The sequence below is a fragment of the Phaseolus vulgaris genome, chromosome 2 (assembly GCF_051622355.1).
Source record: "Phaseolus vulgaris cultivar YP4 chromosome 2, ASM5162235v1, whole genome shotgun sequence".
Lineage (NCBI taxonomy): Eukaryota > Viridiplantae > Streptophyta > Magnoliopsida > Fabales > Fabaceae > Phaseolus > Phaseolus vulgaris.
Window position 1 is genome coordinate 46,456,481 of NC_143499.1, and position 17,911 is coordinate 46,474,391.

Consider the following 17,911-nt stretch of genomic DNA (forward strand, 5'->3'; position numbering starts at 1 on the left):
AATACTATATACCAAGCTAGCAAACCTAATAAAAGATGCTTCACCTAAATTGAGATTGATTGTCCATTGAACGCATTCTGATAGATGCTTTCCTAACTCATGAGTATTAATCCATCTTTCCTTAGATTCCACTATTTCGTTATGTATAGTAAAATCAAATTAAAACTCCAAATTATATAAAAAAAAATTTATCCATTAATTATTTATGAAGAGTTAGTTAATGTTACGTAAATGGTTAAAATGACATCGACACACATTACCGATTCACCGTGATTGATAAGATATCAGCACACATGATGAAACCTTTGAGATCAAACACAGGTTGGACATTCAAGAATAAATTGCATTTAAGACAATTAAGCATAAATATTATTATTTTGTGGGGTTGGGGTTGTAAATTTTCATAAATACTTATTTGATAAGACTGCTTCTTCTTGTAACTCGATCAATTCTTCCCCACCTCTATAAACTTTTAAAATTCTCTTTTAGTAAAAAAAATAAAAATGGAAGTTTTGTTTTATATTTTGTCGCTAAGTAAAAAAGAAGGTGTTTGGTGATTGCTATTGTTGTGGAGGTGGTGGTGCTGACAATGTTGTTGTGGTGGTCACGTTTGGCTCATCATTCTCATTTTTGGGTAAGTTCTTGCGCCTAAAATACTTATTTCTAGATTAGTTAATCCGTTGGATCAATGGATCACACAATTCGGTGTCTTAAATCATTGATATATATGCACCAAACTAAAGTATTCCAGATTAGGTAATCCGTATGTATACCGGATCCATAACAAACCAAACTCAAACTTCTAGATTATGTAATCCGGTATTAAATGAACTATGGATTACAATCTAGAAGTCATTTTAGAACTTCAAATACGTCTTACAAATTACATAACTCAAAATTCAATTTGCTGTTAAAATTTGACTTACAGATTACACAATTTGGAAGTCCCTTTAGAACTTCAAATATGACTTACGGATTACATAATTTGGAATTCATTTTGCGGTTAAAATTTGATTTACGGATTACACAATCTAGAAGTCATTTTAGAACTTCAAATATGACTTACGGATTACATAATCCAGAATTCATTTTGCCTTTAAAATTTGACTTATGGATTATTCCGCATAAAGAAAAGTTTGTGAAGTGTTAGAAAAAATCTTTAATGCATTTGGGAATGTAACATGTGATTGCTAATTATTTGTATGGTTTCATACCTGAACTAGTGTTGCATAACTGTCCAACTGTTTTGTGTTAAAATATGATGCATCCCCCAACTACGCATATAGATGTATAAGTGTTGTTGCTCCCCATGTGTATCCACGACACATATGTAGATTGTTGAATAACAACAAGTACGAAACAGATACAGAAGTGACCCTTTTATCTGCAAAAATAGTGCTTCCAACCAGATGCAACAAGTAAGCCCTGACAACACACTCCCAAACCTCCTGAGTGCAACATTTCTCGTATATATCTCGGAGCCAACTCAATCGTATGTGGGCGCCTCGACATTGCCTCATCTCATCCTTCCCACGAGTCTCCTCCACCCCTAGTAACTCAGCTAAAATTTTTGCAACTCCATTGTATTCTAAAGGCATATATGTAGGGAACTGACCCAAAATGGAGAGGTGTAAAAGAAATGACACATCATCAAGTGTGATGATCATCTCACCTGTGAGAAGGTGGAAGGAGACTCAATATCAATAGGAGGCATCCTAAATTTACGTAATTTCCTACCATGGGATACCAATTCAAGTTCTCCCTGATCCTAATATAAAATTTGCATATATTCAATATAATTAAATCAATTTAAACAATAATTAACAAAAACAAATTAATTGAAGGTTTTTTCGGTCTCACCTCACCCTCCCAGAGATTAACAACAACTTGGTGAGAAAAATTTACCAGTAAAGACATATCAGAAGGTCCTCCAGTAAACCCTTCTCCTTAGTCTACTTGGTCATCATCCCGTAATCCTTGTTGATTGTCATTATCAATATGAGCATTAACACCAATCATTTCCTCGACATCACCTCAGTCACTTCTACGGACAAAAGTCGTCGATCTTCTGCGATCATGACCCTGAGATCCAACACCTCTTGTTTTAGCCATATTTGTCCACAACACAATGTGAATTTCATTTATTTACAAATAAGATAATAAATAATATAATCATCAAGTTGTGTACATAATATAAAAATTTTCTTAAAAAATGTGGCTTGGAACCTCACAAAAAACCACTTTCGGTTTATACACAAAAATCAACACTACGGATTACATAATCCAAAACTAAAAAATTGGAACTTCCATATTACATAATCTGAAACCTAATTGGACAAAGATACCTGATTACGTAATTTAGAACCAAAATAAACAACAAATATCGAAATACATAATCCATAACTTAACTAAAGACTCACCGGATTACGCAATCTATAACTTATTTAACCATCTACGGGATAAATCAATGCCTTTGGAATATTTCCGCCACATTAAAACTAAAAATGAAAAGCATTAAAACTATGGATGAGAGTTTTGAAAGAGAATGAGAGCTTTAGAAGAGAAGAAAACTTTGAAGGAGGTGGGAGCTTCGGAGGGGTGGGAGCTGCAAGATGATGGGAGTGAAAGAGCACACGGAATGAACGTGAAAAAAGCAGAAGTATGTTAAAGTAAAATTAAGTTATATTTTAATTTTTTAATATTTTTTTTTAAGGTTATAATGGTAAATTCGCTTCTAGTATCGGGGTGGTTAAAATTGATGGAGGTGGAGGAAGAAGCAGTCTTTTGATGGTAGTTGTTAGTGTCCCATGTAACCCAACCCAAGAGCCCAGACACAGCTATAACTTGGGTTTTACTTTTTAGGCCGAAAGGAATCAGAATTCCATAATTTGTTAGAGAATGAACTTTTGTTAGAATTTGTTACAATAATCATATTGACATGTTTGTTTTCTATTTAATAAATTAAAACAAATATTCAGATAACATTTTAAATTAAGTCATATGACATTATTATTAATTTTAAATATATTTTAAATTAATTTTGAGTTGCGCTGGGTTGAGTAGTATCGTTCATTTTGCCACAAATTTTCTTTTGCACCACAAACTTAATTCTTCTACCGACAAATTTTTTCTCCACCACTAGTTGTTTCATGTAAAAAAAATCTACTCTAAGAATAACCTAATATTTTATCATAATAAGTAATAAATAAATATAGAAATATAAAAATAGATAAAAGTTATAAAAATACCACGTTATATATTTAACAAGTTGTATATGTTAATCTTATATGTGGACCTTTATTTAGTTCAAATTAATTTTAAGTAAAATTATTGAAATTCAAACTAATGTTCCAGATTTTAATGATTTTTATTGATTTAATTAATTTTTTTATTCTACTATTTTTTTTAAGTTATCTATGTTAGTATTGTCACTATCGGAGTTATGACGGCATGACAAAAAAAATCTTTGAAAAACAGAATTATTATCATGCACTATAATTTTTTTTATTAAATAGTAATTAATTTTAAAATAATAAATAAATCATTATTATATTAATTAAATTAAATATTATTTTATAAATTAAAAATATTATTTTAAAAAAATATTTTTAATAAAAATATATAAAGTAGTTTTAAAATTTATGTGTAATATTAACCGTCAAAGTTTGGTTATTCATTACTTCAAATTTTAAATTAATTTTTAATTTAAATTAATTAATAGATAAAATTAATATTATATATTAATTTAAAAATTACTTTATAAAATTTTATTAATAATAAAAATTAATTGATATCAATAATTTTTTAGTTTATAAAATAATTTTTAACTTAATTAATATAATAATTAATTATTAATTTTTATTTCTAAATTAATTGTTATTTAATTATTTTCTTATAATGATATTTTATTAAAAAAAACTAAAAAGAACTTAAAAAAACTTAAAAATTGTCTTCAAAATTAAATTTTGGATTTGAGAATCGTGTATGAAAGGTACTAGTATCCTACAATATCTATTTGAAAATGATTACCTTTAATTAAAAATAAAAAATAAGTATAATTTTAAAAAAAACCCAAAATCAAACAAAGATATATGTAAAAACAATTTTTATTAGTTTTTTTTAAAAATATTGATAAAATTATTTATTTAGATTCGAAAATTATTGATTTACTCTTAACCATTTTTATTTCACAGTGAAAAACTCATGGTCATGTAGTTTATAAAAAAAATAACTTTTTGTGTGAAAAATATTATGTGATTGACTTTTGTAAAATAATGTTTTAAGTATGTAGATAGACAAATGGTGAGTTCTTGACACATATGCTTATATAATTATATTGTAAGTAATTTCTAGTTTTTAGTTTAATAAATAATTTATAGATATAATATCACGTGTAATATTAGTATAAGTACAACCCATATAGTTGCACTATGTTACTAAAACCTAAAACGTAAAAACTACTTTATAAATCAACGTAAAAACATTTCTATGTACTGTAATAATCTTTTTTATATCCATTTATTTTTATCTTTCCTTGGCTTACAACTTCTTTTAACAATAAAATATTATTTTAATTAATAAAAATAAATATACTCAGCATTTTAAAATAAAATAATATTATTAATTGTTGTGTAGGGGTGTGATGTCAAACTATCATCATTCACAGATGGTTAATTGGTTCTGTTTTCAGAATAGAATGGAACTCTCCTATTGGCACCCCTGTTTTAACAAATCCACCACACTCTTGGTTTTATTTAATTATTTCCAGCCCAAAACCTCATAAAATAAAAGTCCAACTCACTTTTATTAAATAACACAGGACCATCACTTCTTAACCTAATTCATTCTAAATTTTCAAATCATCACAACTTTTTCATATAATTTTAATATGCATTTTTTTCAACATTTACTGTTCTCTAATTTTAAGTATATTATAAAATAAATAATATGAAAAAGGATAAAAAAAATTATGATGATTTTAAACCAACCAGTTTGAATCATTGAGCGCATGAATAAACTAATATAAAAAATTATTAAATTTTTTGAAATTAAATCTTAATGTGTAGATGCATTAAATTAAAAAATATTTTTCCTTTATATATTATTTTCTTCACTACTTTCAAATGTTTGCACCTTTGTGTATATATGTAAATTTATTTTATTTTTATTTTGATAAAATATTTGATTATGTATAATTACTATAAAAAATATTAAATAGGAATCAATTTTAAAAAAATAAAATAAAAATTAGTTGTTATATTGAAAAAATTAGATACTATTTTAGAAAAAAAAAAGTATTGATATCTAAATTACTTTCTATTATTAATAAATAGTTTCTAAATGAGTATCTAATTAGCTACCTAAGTTTTAGTTATAAATGATTTAGATTTTGAAGTTGGTATCTAAAACTTTGATATCTAATTAGATACTAATTTAGAAACTATTTATTAATAATATAAACTAATTTAGATATCAATAATTTTTTTAGTTTTTAAAATAATATCTAATTTTATCAATTTAACTACTAATTATTTTTTGTCTTTAAAAATAATTTTTATTTAATGATTTTTTTAGTATTTTTGGGAGATAAAATAATATTTTTTGTTAGATAAAATATTTGAGTATCGTAATTTTTAATATTTTTGCTTTTATAATTTGCCATAGTTATTTTGGAAGTCACGTAAAATTATATTTATCATCAAATCAATTTACTCTTTTTTTTTCTTTATAATTAATTTGTAATTAAAAATTATCTGTTAATGTTTATCAATGAGACAAAACTTAAACACTATAGAAGATTGAGAATTTTAAACATCACGATCCACACCAACCAATATTTTTTCTCTATCATTGTCGTTCCCATCTTTTTTTATTTTATTTTGTATAGTTTTAATATTTTTTCTTTTTCCCACTTTTTTTGGTTTTTATAGTTTCAAATTTGTTATCTTTGTTTTTAAGATTTCATGAGATTTTGGTCTTGAAGCAAACTATTAAAATATTTCTTTGTTTATTTTTTTTATTAAACTATTAAAATACCATTCACCAGAAATAAATATTAAGTAACATAAACTATTAAAATAGAGTTTTATGACAGTATGAACATAGATATTATTTTTATTATAAAATTATGAAAGTTTTTAGTAACAAGTAAAATTGACAGTTCATATAAGTAGGTTTTAATTTTAAAATAATACACGTCTGTTAATGTTTTAAACAAAATGTAATACTACATAATTTTTGAACGAACTTCGATTTTTATACTTGCTCCGTAAACTTCTATCTTGTTTCGTCTCTGATGGCTTCTCTTAAGACTCAATTTCATGACAGGGACTTTATATTTTCTCTTTTTGCCATTTTCTTGCTGTTGCTGTTATCGTCACCCCTTGTTCATATATTATGTTGTGGACTCATAAAAAAAAGACAAAATTTTAACAATCTGAAAGGTTTTTCTTATTGCATAATCTAGAAAGAACTTTGAACTAAAAAGGTAAAAGTGAAGATAAATGTTCAATCAGTGGACTGGAAAATAAATGTTCAATACACAAAAATATAGGACCATAGATTTTGTTTAGGTTAATATCTTCAAATTTATAGTTTTCTCTAAAAAAAAAAAAGTTTGACCAAAAAGGAATAGAGAATATGAAAAGTAAGTGCATGAATCATGATAGAACAGCTCTTGATATTTGTCTCACTATACCAATCTTTGATAGTTTACAAAAAAAATGTCAAACAGAGAAATAAATAATTCAGACAATTTGTGAAATTGGTAGGTGGTAGAGAGGCACCTCACCAAACATGAAGAATGTACAAGGCAGAGAGAGTTAATTTACAACATATTTTCAGCAACAAATAAAACAAATATTTTTTTTGAATGTAAAAAAAGTATATTGAATATTGAAGAAAAGAAGAAGAGAAAGAGAGTCAAAATTCCCTTGAAGAACTCTGCCACACCTCAACACATTGCTGATCCTTTCTGGTCAAGAACATGGTGCTTCCTCCAAAGGCCAAATTGGTAATCTTTGCACCACCCATGTCCCTCATCCTACCCATCAAGTTCTTCTTGAAGATTCTCCCAGTATTTCCAGAGCCCATAACAACCTCAGACCAGAGCTCCACGTCACCACCCTTGGTGCAAAACACTTGATTCCCCTGCGTTTTAATTTTGCAGCCAATCCCTTCCTTCTTCCCACTGTTCATTACCTTTCTTTTATCTCCAAGACAAACCCAGGTGCTCTCGTTGCTCAGATTCCGCATGTCCACGTACGACGCTTCGCCCGAATTCACACCAACCTTAAAAATTACCGACAACCCATCGGAAACCGCCACGTCAGCAAAACAATCCACCTTCTCCGAAATCTCCCAGACCACGTTACCGGACCGAACATCCCACAATCGAATGTTACCGGAGACGCCGGAGGGCCCACTGTGGGACCCAGAGGCCATCAACAAATTGTAACCCTCAATCCACTGCAACTTCGTCGCGGGAATTGCTGAATCGATGTCTGCGCCGAAGATTTCGTTGTGACCGATCTCGGTGACGGGGGTTAGAGTATGCAAATCGTAAACCAATATGGAATTGGAGTTTCGGCGCGAGGATTCGAAGCTGACGAACATGTTTTCCGTGGAGGATCCGATGGCCTGGACGGTGGACCCGGATTTGGTGACGTTTTCCCAGTTTAGGGTTTCCCTGACGCGGGCTTTTTCGAGGTCCAGGATCTGGAGGCCGGAGAAGTCGTTGGCGCCGGCAGCAACCAGCGTCGGCGAGAGCGCGAGGAGGGAGTCCACCGCGGTGAAGTGGGTGAGGACGGTGGCCTTGCGGCGGAGGGACCAGTCGAAGGAGGTGATCTTGCTGCCGTGCGCGACGTGGAGGGCGCCGCAGGCGCCGTCGGCGGCGAGGGCGGAGGGGGAGTCGCGGCCGTTGAGTGGCAAAAGGAGAGATTTTTGGAGGTTGAAAGGTTCCAGCTGAGAAGGGTTGGAGAGGGAATTGACGAGGAGGGTTTCGATGCCGTAGAATTTGGACTCGATAATTAGGTCTTGGATATCGAAAGCTTTGGCCTTTGAGGGAAGGTTTCCGGTGCGGAGGAGAGAGAGGAGCAGGGAGAACATTTCCGGGTCTCTGTCGATGAACGGCGCGTAGATTCCAGAAGATTCCGCAATTCTGGAGAAGAAGGTTTTTGGACCCGCTGAGGTTAGTGTCTGTTTGGTGGTTTGGAAGACTTGGCCTCCGACGTCGATGGAAACTATGTTGGAATCGGGCTTGGGGAAGCCAGCTGGTTCAGAACCTGCAAAAGGTGGCATTTTTGGTTTGTTGTGATGTGAATGAGGAAGAATGAAAGAGAGAAGAGGGTTTGTGGTGTTGGAGTAGTTGAGATGAATGTTTGGTGGATAGAGAGAAATGGGATGTTATATATATACTGTGATCTTTGACACCATAGAAAGGGTGGCTTTTGGTTGGTATTGTTATTCCTTAAGTATAGGATCTGGTGGGACTCTGGAAGCTGCAATGCACACAAGTCTCTGGGTCAATGCAAAGATTGTCCACTCTTCTAGATCTCCATCATTGCAAACGTCTTCTTCTTACTTTTATTTTTTATAAAAAAAAAACATTATATTATTACTATCATTGGCCGCCCAAAATGGACCGTTTCGATTTTGACAATAGACGAAAATAAAGGTAGACAGCCTCGCTGAGTATCTTTCTACTCCTCCACTTTGTATTGTTGCACGTTTTTTTTTAAATTTCAACAGCTGGGTCAAATTTGGTTCCCCAACTTCTAAACTATTTTTAGTATTTCTTATCTAAGAGAGGCTGTTTGACTATTTGACCAGCTAACTCTATTAATAAATTAATAAATATCATGTTTAAAGATTTTCCATTCAAGTAGTTTTGCAGTCGCTATTTAGTCAGCTGATCGAATGTTTATGGCGCGGAGATTTAGTAAAATGTTATAGAAACAAAAGTTCAACCTTGTGTTCCAATGGCTTGTTATTGGTTAGTCTTCATTTGGTGTTATTTATGTTTGGAAGCAATTGGTTCCTTAGTTAAGAACCATTTTTAATATAATGTTGAGTATTGATACTTTGCTTCTGTGAAAAAAACATGGATACTTTGCTTCTGTGAAAAAAACATGGATACTTTGCTTGGTCTAGGAGTGTGACCATTTAAATATAAAATGTAATGGTGATTTTAAAAAAGAGAAAGGATGCGATGGAAAGATGTAGGAAAAAGGTAAGTTTTGTCTGGAGTGAGGATAGTGGTGCGTGGACTGGACCGAAGTTGCTGATTTAGGGTTCTGAGGAAACAATGTGCTGGGCCTCATTATTTGGTTTTGTGTACAATCAAACCAAATCCAGTTTAAACTATACACATATCACTTCAAATTCAAATGGCATTACTTTTTTTTTTCAACACTGGTTTTCAAATTAAAGATATCTGAAAATCAGTTTTGCTCCAATTATGTAACATCTTTAATTACATTAATTCAATAATATATCATGCATGGAAATATCTAATTGAAATGTACAAATATATAATGTATAATGTTAGAGATCCATATTAACTATTACAAATAATAACATTTTATATTTATCATAGTGAAAATGCCATTTTATAAATAAATTTTAATTTAATTTTATAAGATTAATTTAAATTTAAAATCAACTTTTTAATATATATATATATAATTTATTTAATATCTCAAAATATATATATATATTTTTATAAAAGATTTAATATTTACATATATTACAAACAAAAAGTTAAAAGAAAATAAAACACTTCATTCTTTCGTAAATATTTTAATGTATTATTGTGAAATTCATATTGCTATGCACATATAATAATTTAGTATCAATTCATATAATTTTTACATAATAATTTAGTATAATTCATATAATTTTTACATAATAATTTAGTATAATTCATATAATTTTCTTAAAAATTGAATAAAGTTCCAATCCATATGTGATGGCTCTCTTAGTAATTTAAGCATAAATATTTATATATTGAAATATCAAATAGAAAAAAAAAAATACATGTATATATAATAAGATAGTTATTGGATTTTTTTCCAATCCAAAACAGGGATAAAAATTATATTTTAATATAAAGTATTTACTTTATTCAAATAAATATTAACGTTATTTTTCAAAATAAATTAACGTACTTTTTCTAAAATGGTAATAAGTTCTTCACAATACAGTAAATATGAGATATAAACTTTAAATTGTTAACAAAAATAGTAATATGTAATAATTAATAAAAGCAATATACTTTTATAATTATTTTTTCACACACTTTTTACTATTTTATAATTCACACTTTCCTCTTTTACTCAAATTTTATGATAATAGAAATTTAATATATATACATAAATAATTTTAGATAAAATGTAGAGAATGATTAAAAATGAAAGTTATTTTATTTGATATGTAATTCAGTGTGAAAATATGTGAGACTATGCTTTTTCTTTCTTTCTTTATTTCTGTTGTTGCCTTAAAATAAAGAATTAAGAAAAAAGTGAAAAGTCATAAAAAATGGTAAATTAATATTTATTTAAAAAATAATTTTAATTTTTAAATAATTAATATAAAATGACAAAATACTTGTATTAATAAAATGAAATATATTAAATAAGAATAGAATTATAAAAAAATTGTGTAGAAGGTGATTTTTTTTTTTAATATATAGGTATAGATATCTATGTTTCCATGAGATTGACTTATATTCTTTTACAACACATTTGTGAAGATATAAAAGAAGGGTTGTTGGAGTATTTATAACTATGTAAGAAAATTTATTTAAAGATACTATATAAATATTAATTAATAGAACCGATTTATTTCAAGAGATAAAACAATTTAATTTAGTGTATATTATTATCAGGCTCGGACACTTATCTTAAATGGGTATATCCGTGTCGGACACACATATCGGTATCGACACTCGTATCGGTGTCGACACTCGTAGGACATTTATTGGCAAAGTGTTCAATTCAAACAATATTTGTTGGATTTTTTAAAATTCTAGCAAGGTTCTAACACAATTTTAAAAGGTATAAATACAATAATTTTCTAAAAACTCAAATTTATTATATAAATTTGTATTATGATTATAAAAATAAGAAACAAATTCTTTTGAACTAGTCAGGTAAAATATCTTCCTACTTCCAAAAGAATTTAAAACATACTTTTGCACATAAATATATTTATTTTCAATTTATATAATTCAAAATTATATAATATATAGATCCGTGTTCCCGTGTCCTACATTTTAAACATTATACGTATCTCCGTGCCGTGTCAGTATCTGTGCTACATAGGTATATTATATACTTGAAATATAATATAAAAGTACTATTTAATATCAATTTGATTGAATTCCCAGGCATAAATTTGGACCTTTGGACCAAGGTTCAAATTTGGTGTATTCACAGAATCCAAGAAAGCATGATCTTTAGGTATATATAAAATGGGCATGATCATTAGTCAACTATGTTACATATATAATGATAGGGGGGTACATATGCTAAAAATGTACAGCTATTTCTACCACAAACTTGGTAACAACTACAACACATGTATTAAGCGAAGTACTATGATTTTGTTGGGGGCCATTGGATTCAAAAAAGAACCCCATCACTGTGTTAGACTCCAAATCTTAATTTCCTATGATTCAATCTACCATGTGCGCTGCTGGGTTCTGTGAAGCATCATGGCACAAAGTTAAAAACCAATGCCAAATTCGTGAATCGTTATGTGAGTCTTTGATGGTTAACTGAGACCAGGTTGAATCATTGGGAAAAAGGACCAATCTTTGGTGGCCCCCCTCTCCTTCCCTGCAACTTTCTCATTAGCCCACCAGTCAGCAACTATAATGGGAGCAAGAGAATCCCCTCCATCTGCTTTATCAAAGTTGAATTCTTTAGCAGAAGCAAGAGTTAAGTACTGATCCTTCTCGTGAGCTGTTGCATCATCTTCACTCAAATTGGGTTCCAGTGGTTCATCATTGTGAGTTTCGGCAAGAACTTGTTGTTTCTCATTGCATCCGGTTTCTCCAAATTTTTCTTCTTTGTCTGCTGCTGCTGGATCGTCGTTTTTCAACTTTGACATGACCTTAGTCCATGCCGATGCTGCAGGCTTGTTTTCTAGAGATTCCAAGACTTTCTGCGCAGATATCTCAAATGAAACTCTATGATTTATACTGATCTCACTAACTCGATTATTGGTTGGGCGTGGGGACATTTTGATCTCAGAAACCCAATGATTTGAAAGAAAACCAGCATCAGGGGTGAGAGAGCCGGAACCTTGGTTTTGGTTTGACTTCCTGTTTTGAGAAACAGAGAGTTTATCCAAGTTGAGAAGCTTGGGAGGGTCTGGTCTTTGGAAATCAAGGATATGGGAGAGAGTGGCGTTAATTTCGGAGTCAGGGAGTGGCGATGAGGTGCCGGATGCAGAGATGGCGGATCTTGGTGATATGAGTTGAGCAACTGGACTTCCTGGGTGAAACTGATAGGACTGGAAGTCATAGGGAGATATCTGGAAGCGCTGAAAGGTGTCAGCATTCCTGTTGTTGGGGTCAAGAAGCTGAGCAAAAGGAACCTCCGGCGAAGAAGGGGTGGTCAAGTGGACAGATTCAGGAGGTGGGGTGAAAGGAGCGGTGGAGGAAGCCGAGAAAACAGGTGGTGATACTAATTGGGTTTCATGAGCAAAAGGGCCAATGGCAAAGATTGATGCAGGGCCACCAGGGGAATACATGCTGGCAGAGACACAAGTGTGAGAAAATTTACCAACTGGTGAGTGTGCAGTTGAGGGAGGTTCTGATTGAAAGAAAGATGCCGGAGATGAGGGAGGCGCGGCGAAGGGGAGTGTTATGCTTGGTGCTTGTGTTGAACTAACAGCAGCAGCAGCAGCAGGCTCTGCTCCATTCGGGGTTGTTTCTGGAGCAAGGATCGCATGTCCAATGCGCTTTCTGTTTCTTTGATATCCAAAACACCCAATTTTGCTCAACCAGTTTCCCCATCTTTTCTTCTGCAACCAAAAGTAGCTGACTTTTAAGTTTACATCACAAGTGAGTGTTCTCTTGATTCATCCAGAAGTACCCATTATGCAATAAATCATACCAAATGAACATAATTCAGACCTTAATTTTAATTTTGGTACATATACCCCATATTCAATAAGAAACATATACTGTAGCTTTTACTCTTGGAACATCCCTTCTTCCAGTGAAAATGTAAGGAACGAAATAACTGTCATACGTATAAATCAGGGCAAACACCATCAATTGGAAATTCATTCAGTAAGAAAAAGATCCAGATAAGTATGAGGATTTAGATGCAATCATACACTTGGTATTCATTGATCCCGGTATAGAAAAAGTGAAGATTCAATAGTTAACAAAAGAAAGTGAAATTCAAAAGCCAAACAATCATACTGAATTTTCAATTCATAACTTATTTTGTTATTTTTCTCTAAACCGTGCATGTAATATCAGCAAGTAAAGGACTCCGCTTCCAAATAGAAAATTAAAAAGAAAAGAAAACAAAAAACTATTCCCAAATTATTAGCACTAACTCATCAAGAAAACGACTGATATCAACCAAAAGCATTCAGTGAGAAAAAGAAAAACCGATGAGTTCCAACTTCACACGCTATGATATTACAGACGGCAAACAGGAAAATCCTAACATTGTTCAATTATTTTTCTCCTCTTCACGAACTTACTATCTTTCGAAAACGAAAAGTTTGCTACTTTATTTACTCGTGCACAAGGGGGGGAAAAAGAAAACAAAAAAGATCTCTTCTTTTCCGAAAAGAGATCAATCAATTATAAAATAAACTCAACCAAACAGCGTCAAACGGAACACACAGGAAAAAACAAGGAAAACAACCCGAAAGAAGCAAAAGGGTATAGGCCAAAAGAATCAAAATGATCCAAAACCCAAATTTTGTTTCCGAAAAAAAGTGTGAAAAGAAGAGAAACATGGTTATACCTGGGTAGGAGGTTGAGAAACGCGGTTGTGGGAAGCAGAGGCTATGGCAAAGGCAGCAGCGTTTATAGTGTCGAAAGTGTTGTTAGCACGAGTCCCACCATTAGTCCCTCTCATGTCTGTGGTTTGGCGATGAGAAAAATGTTGTGGAGAAGAAGCATAAAGAAGTGGGAAAATAGAGTTGAAGAGGTTGTGATATGATAGTGGAGAATGAAATCTGAGTTTATGTGTTGTCTTGTGTTGTGGTGAGGCGTGAGTTGCGTTGGCGTGTATTTGTGTCGTGTATGAGTACAACGCTGTTATGTTATGTTATGAGTTGAGGTCAAACACGGCAATGACTTGCTCCTCATGTGATTAACGAAGACCCACTTTCTAGCTTTTTTATTCTCCTTTTTACCCTTTTTTTTCCTTCACTCCCAAAACTCATATCACATTATGTTATTTCTCTCTTTGCCACCTTCAAATTCATACACATACTTTTCAATTGTAAAAACGATATTTATTATTTGTTGAATATTAATAATAAATAAATAAATGGTGTTGTTGCAGGAGAGAGAGAGAGGAGTGGTTGTTTACGTTAGCGTGAGTGCACGTGTGCACACCCATTTTCTGGATGACTTTGGTTTCGTGCGCAGCACCATCCCACTCACCGCTGTGGGCCCAACTCGCTAATATGGGCCCCACTAGCCCATGTGACCCAATCTTATTCTCTTTCCTCTTTTACCAGCCCAGCCACCACTTTCAAATAACTTGCACGAATGCTCAATCTCTATATTTTATTTATTTTTTTATTTCTCATTTCTCGATGGGATAATATTATTAATTATTCTCTCTCAAATTCAGGCCCAAAACATCATTATGGATCCTAACTTCTTCTTCATTAACCTTTTTTTTATATCATTATTTTAATTCTCTAATCACAAATACGGGGTCAAGTTTTCTGTCTGTATTTTGATACGGAATTACTCGTATTTTTCGTTAAAAATAACTGTGTTGAAGTTAGTATGCGTTGTACATGTGTTAAAGTGGTTAGTATTTTGAAATGATGGAGAGAAGGTGATACATAATATGTTTATTAAGGAAATGCAGGAAGAAAGTGATTTTGTTGTGTGAATTTGAGTTGTCTACGACGTTGAAATTTGGTTGTTGTGTGGTTGAACTAACGTGCTTGGAAAATACGAAGCATGAAACAACTCCCCCATTTTGGAAACTGCCCAAATTAGGGTTTTGTCTTTTTATTTTTTAACAAAATCAAACATTTCTAGAACTCTAGTCTTTTCTCTCTCCACTCTAGTGTTGCCACCACTCATCACCCTCTCTTTGCTATTTCCTTTTCAATTTCCATCTTTAATTGCCACAAAACCAACACACAAAATTAAATCAGAACTCCAACGTTTCATATTTTTCCTTTTATGTATCCAATAAATTTTATATTTATTTTTATTTAATTTTCTAAATTTGTTTTTTAATCGGTAATGGTTAATACTACAAGTGATTATTGACTTTCAAACTTTTACTCCCATTAATGATCGTCATAAATAAAATGGTATAATCTATGAACCTTAAATGATGAGCAGTTATTTATGAAACAATGAATAACTGACTAATCTAAATTACTCATAACAGTTTATTAAGAGGATATCACTTTATCAACCTATAAATATTCAGAAGAAGTACAAATTATTTTATGTGATACTTTTAATTTTTATCTTGTTAAGAACTTTCTATCTTGATACTCTTATTGACTTAAGTATCAAAGAGTTATTTTCAGATGAACTTTCTCTTTTACATCAAAGACTAACTGATAACTCATTAAAAAAACAGTGTACTCATCTAATTCTACTCCCAAACTAATTTCCCGATAGAATTTTTTTTTATCATAATAACTTTAGGAGTGTTTTACTCCTGGAATGAGCAATCTTGTCAATTGAAGAGATTTATTGATCATGGTTTCAAAGTCATATAAGACTTGGAACAATTTAACCCAGACATGAGTATTAAAGTCACATGATAACAGACAAAACTAATAATAATTAATTAATTTGATACTGAAAAGGAAAAAATGATTACCTATAAAAAAAACAGTGAAAACTTATTGAAGTGAATAAAATGAAATGAGTGTAGAGTTGATTAAATGAAAAAGTAGTTATAGCATTAGAAAAGTGGTAAAGAAACTGCTAGGTTTGTGACCAAAAGGCTAAGCTATGACATGTGATTGCTCTTGTTTTTGCCTCCTCAAAACCAATCCTAAGCTTTCTAACTATTATCCTATCTCTACCTCTATTTCACTTCATACACTACATTTTCACTTCTTAATATTGATATATATTTATGCACACACATTTACAAAATAACATAACTTAAAGAAATTAAATTTTGTTAGTCTTTAAAAAGTGAGAAAAGAATAACTCTAGTCCTTAAATGATACATTTTGAGAGACTAAAAATAATTTTAAATCCTAAATCGTAAAGTTTAAATAAAAAAATTATTAAATATTATACTCTAAGCTTAGAAATATTAGTCCTTCAAATTTAATGTTTAGAAACTTTTTTTTTTAATTTTAAGGAATTATAAAAGTTTTTTTAAAACTTAAAAATGAAAACTATCCTAAAATTTAGAAAGTAAAATCGTAAATAAATCAAAATCAAATTCGTCTTCACGTGTAAGTCTGTACGGGTAATCATTTTAATATCTGTCCATTGATTATATTTGTATTCACGTACATATTTGTTATCTACGTTTTTGTAAAAAAAAAAATCCATTTAATATTTTCTGGAGAATTAGTGTGACGGGTGAGTTTATATTAGTTAGGAATTGGCTTATTAAAGATATATGAAGATGTAATTAATTTAATCTGCACTTATATAAAGATATATAATAATTATATTTAAAAAGACAACATTATTCCAAATAAGATTTATTTTTTGACTGACTTATCGAAACTTGATATATTAAAATAAATCTTAAAAGATAATAAAAATCAAAACGATTTTAATAAAAAAAATATTTTAGCCTGGAAAAAATGACTTGAATATATCTGTTAAATCAAACTCAATTTTTGTAATTGTAACTTTAAATCTAGTTCCTTAATTTAAAAATAAAAATTGAGTGTATGTGAATTGATTTAAATGAAAAAATAAAGAAAATGGTGAAGAAGTATATTTATTAAAGTGCAAACATTAAGTTTAATTCAAGTTATATGTTATTAAAAAATATTATTTTTAATTGATGTGAGATCTTTAATACATTTTTTTTTTCATGTTAAGATCTGTTACGTGAAATTTATTTATATTTATGGATGGTCTGATATCGATAGTAGGTGACTCGATAAGTTCAATAAATTCTCGTTATGATAGAGCTTGAAGAAATTTGATAACATATTAGGAAATAAACTTTAAATTTAACTCAACTTTATAAAATCGACTTATAAAATGAAATTTGTACGTAATTATATAGTATGAAAAATTTATAACTAATAGATGTGGGATCTTCACCAATGTTTACTAGCTAGTTATGTTTTTGATGACATGAAACATGGTTATTGACATTTTGCAAGCATATATGATCATAGTCCATATGAAATTAATTAATTAATTAAAAAATTGTAAAAGAAATTGTTTAACCCACTTTCCTCCTAATTTCCTGAAGAGTGATTTTGGTAGTTGTTGGTATGATAGGAGGAAGAAAGGTTGAAAAGGAGGTGGGGTAAGAATAATAATAAAAGTCATGGATAGATTCTTTTCCCTTTTGCTTGTGTCTTAGGGCAACTGAAATAACAATTAAACTGAAGACTTTTTTAGGCTATAATTAATCTAAGTTTAGATAGCAATCTTGTTAGATAATTGGGGACACCTTTTTCATCATTGGACAGATACAAGTGATAATATCAAATTTATCATGGTATTCTGATTGTGCTACTT

At 30.7% G+C, this 17,911-nt stretch overlaps 2 protein-coding genes across 3 annotated transcripts; both read right to left on the reverse strand.

The window, feature by feature from the left end:
* Positions 1-6,662: 6,662 nt before the first annotated feature.
* LOC137812651 (BTB/POZ domain with WD40/YVTN repeat-like protein) lies at positions 6,663-8,767 on the reverse strand. The gene has a single exon (XM_068614781.2). The coding sequence runs from the start codon at positions 8,296-8,298 to the stop codon at positions 6,922-6,924; it is 1,377 nt and encodes a 458-aa protein (XP_068470882.1). The 5' UTR covers positions 8,299-8,767; the 3' UTR covers positions 6,663-6,921.
* Positions 8,768-11,454: 2,687 nt separating this feature from the next.
* LOC137812652 (hydroxyproline-rich glycoprotein family protein) lies at positions 11,455-14,483 on the reverse strand. Of its 2 annotated transcripts, XM_090299101.1 has the most exons (3): positions 13,995-14,260; positions 13,142-13,250; positions 11,455-13,029 (listed from the first exon to the last, which is right to left on the reverse strand). In XM_090299101.1, the coding sequence occupies exon 3, from the start codon at positions 12,754-12,756 to the stop codon at positions 11,773-11,775; it is 984 nt and encodes a 327-aa protein (XP_090155227.1). In that variant the 5' UTR covers positions 12,757-13,029; positions 13,142-13,250; positions 13,995-14,260; the 3' UTR covers positions 11,455-11,772. The 2 variants fall into 2 exon arrangements, with proteins under 2 accessions (XP_090155227.1, XP_068470883.1); XM_068614782.2 differs by lacking the exon at positions 13,142-13,250 and having other exon boundaries at positions 13,995-14,483.
* Positions 14,484-17,911: the final 3,428 nt, after the last annotated feature.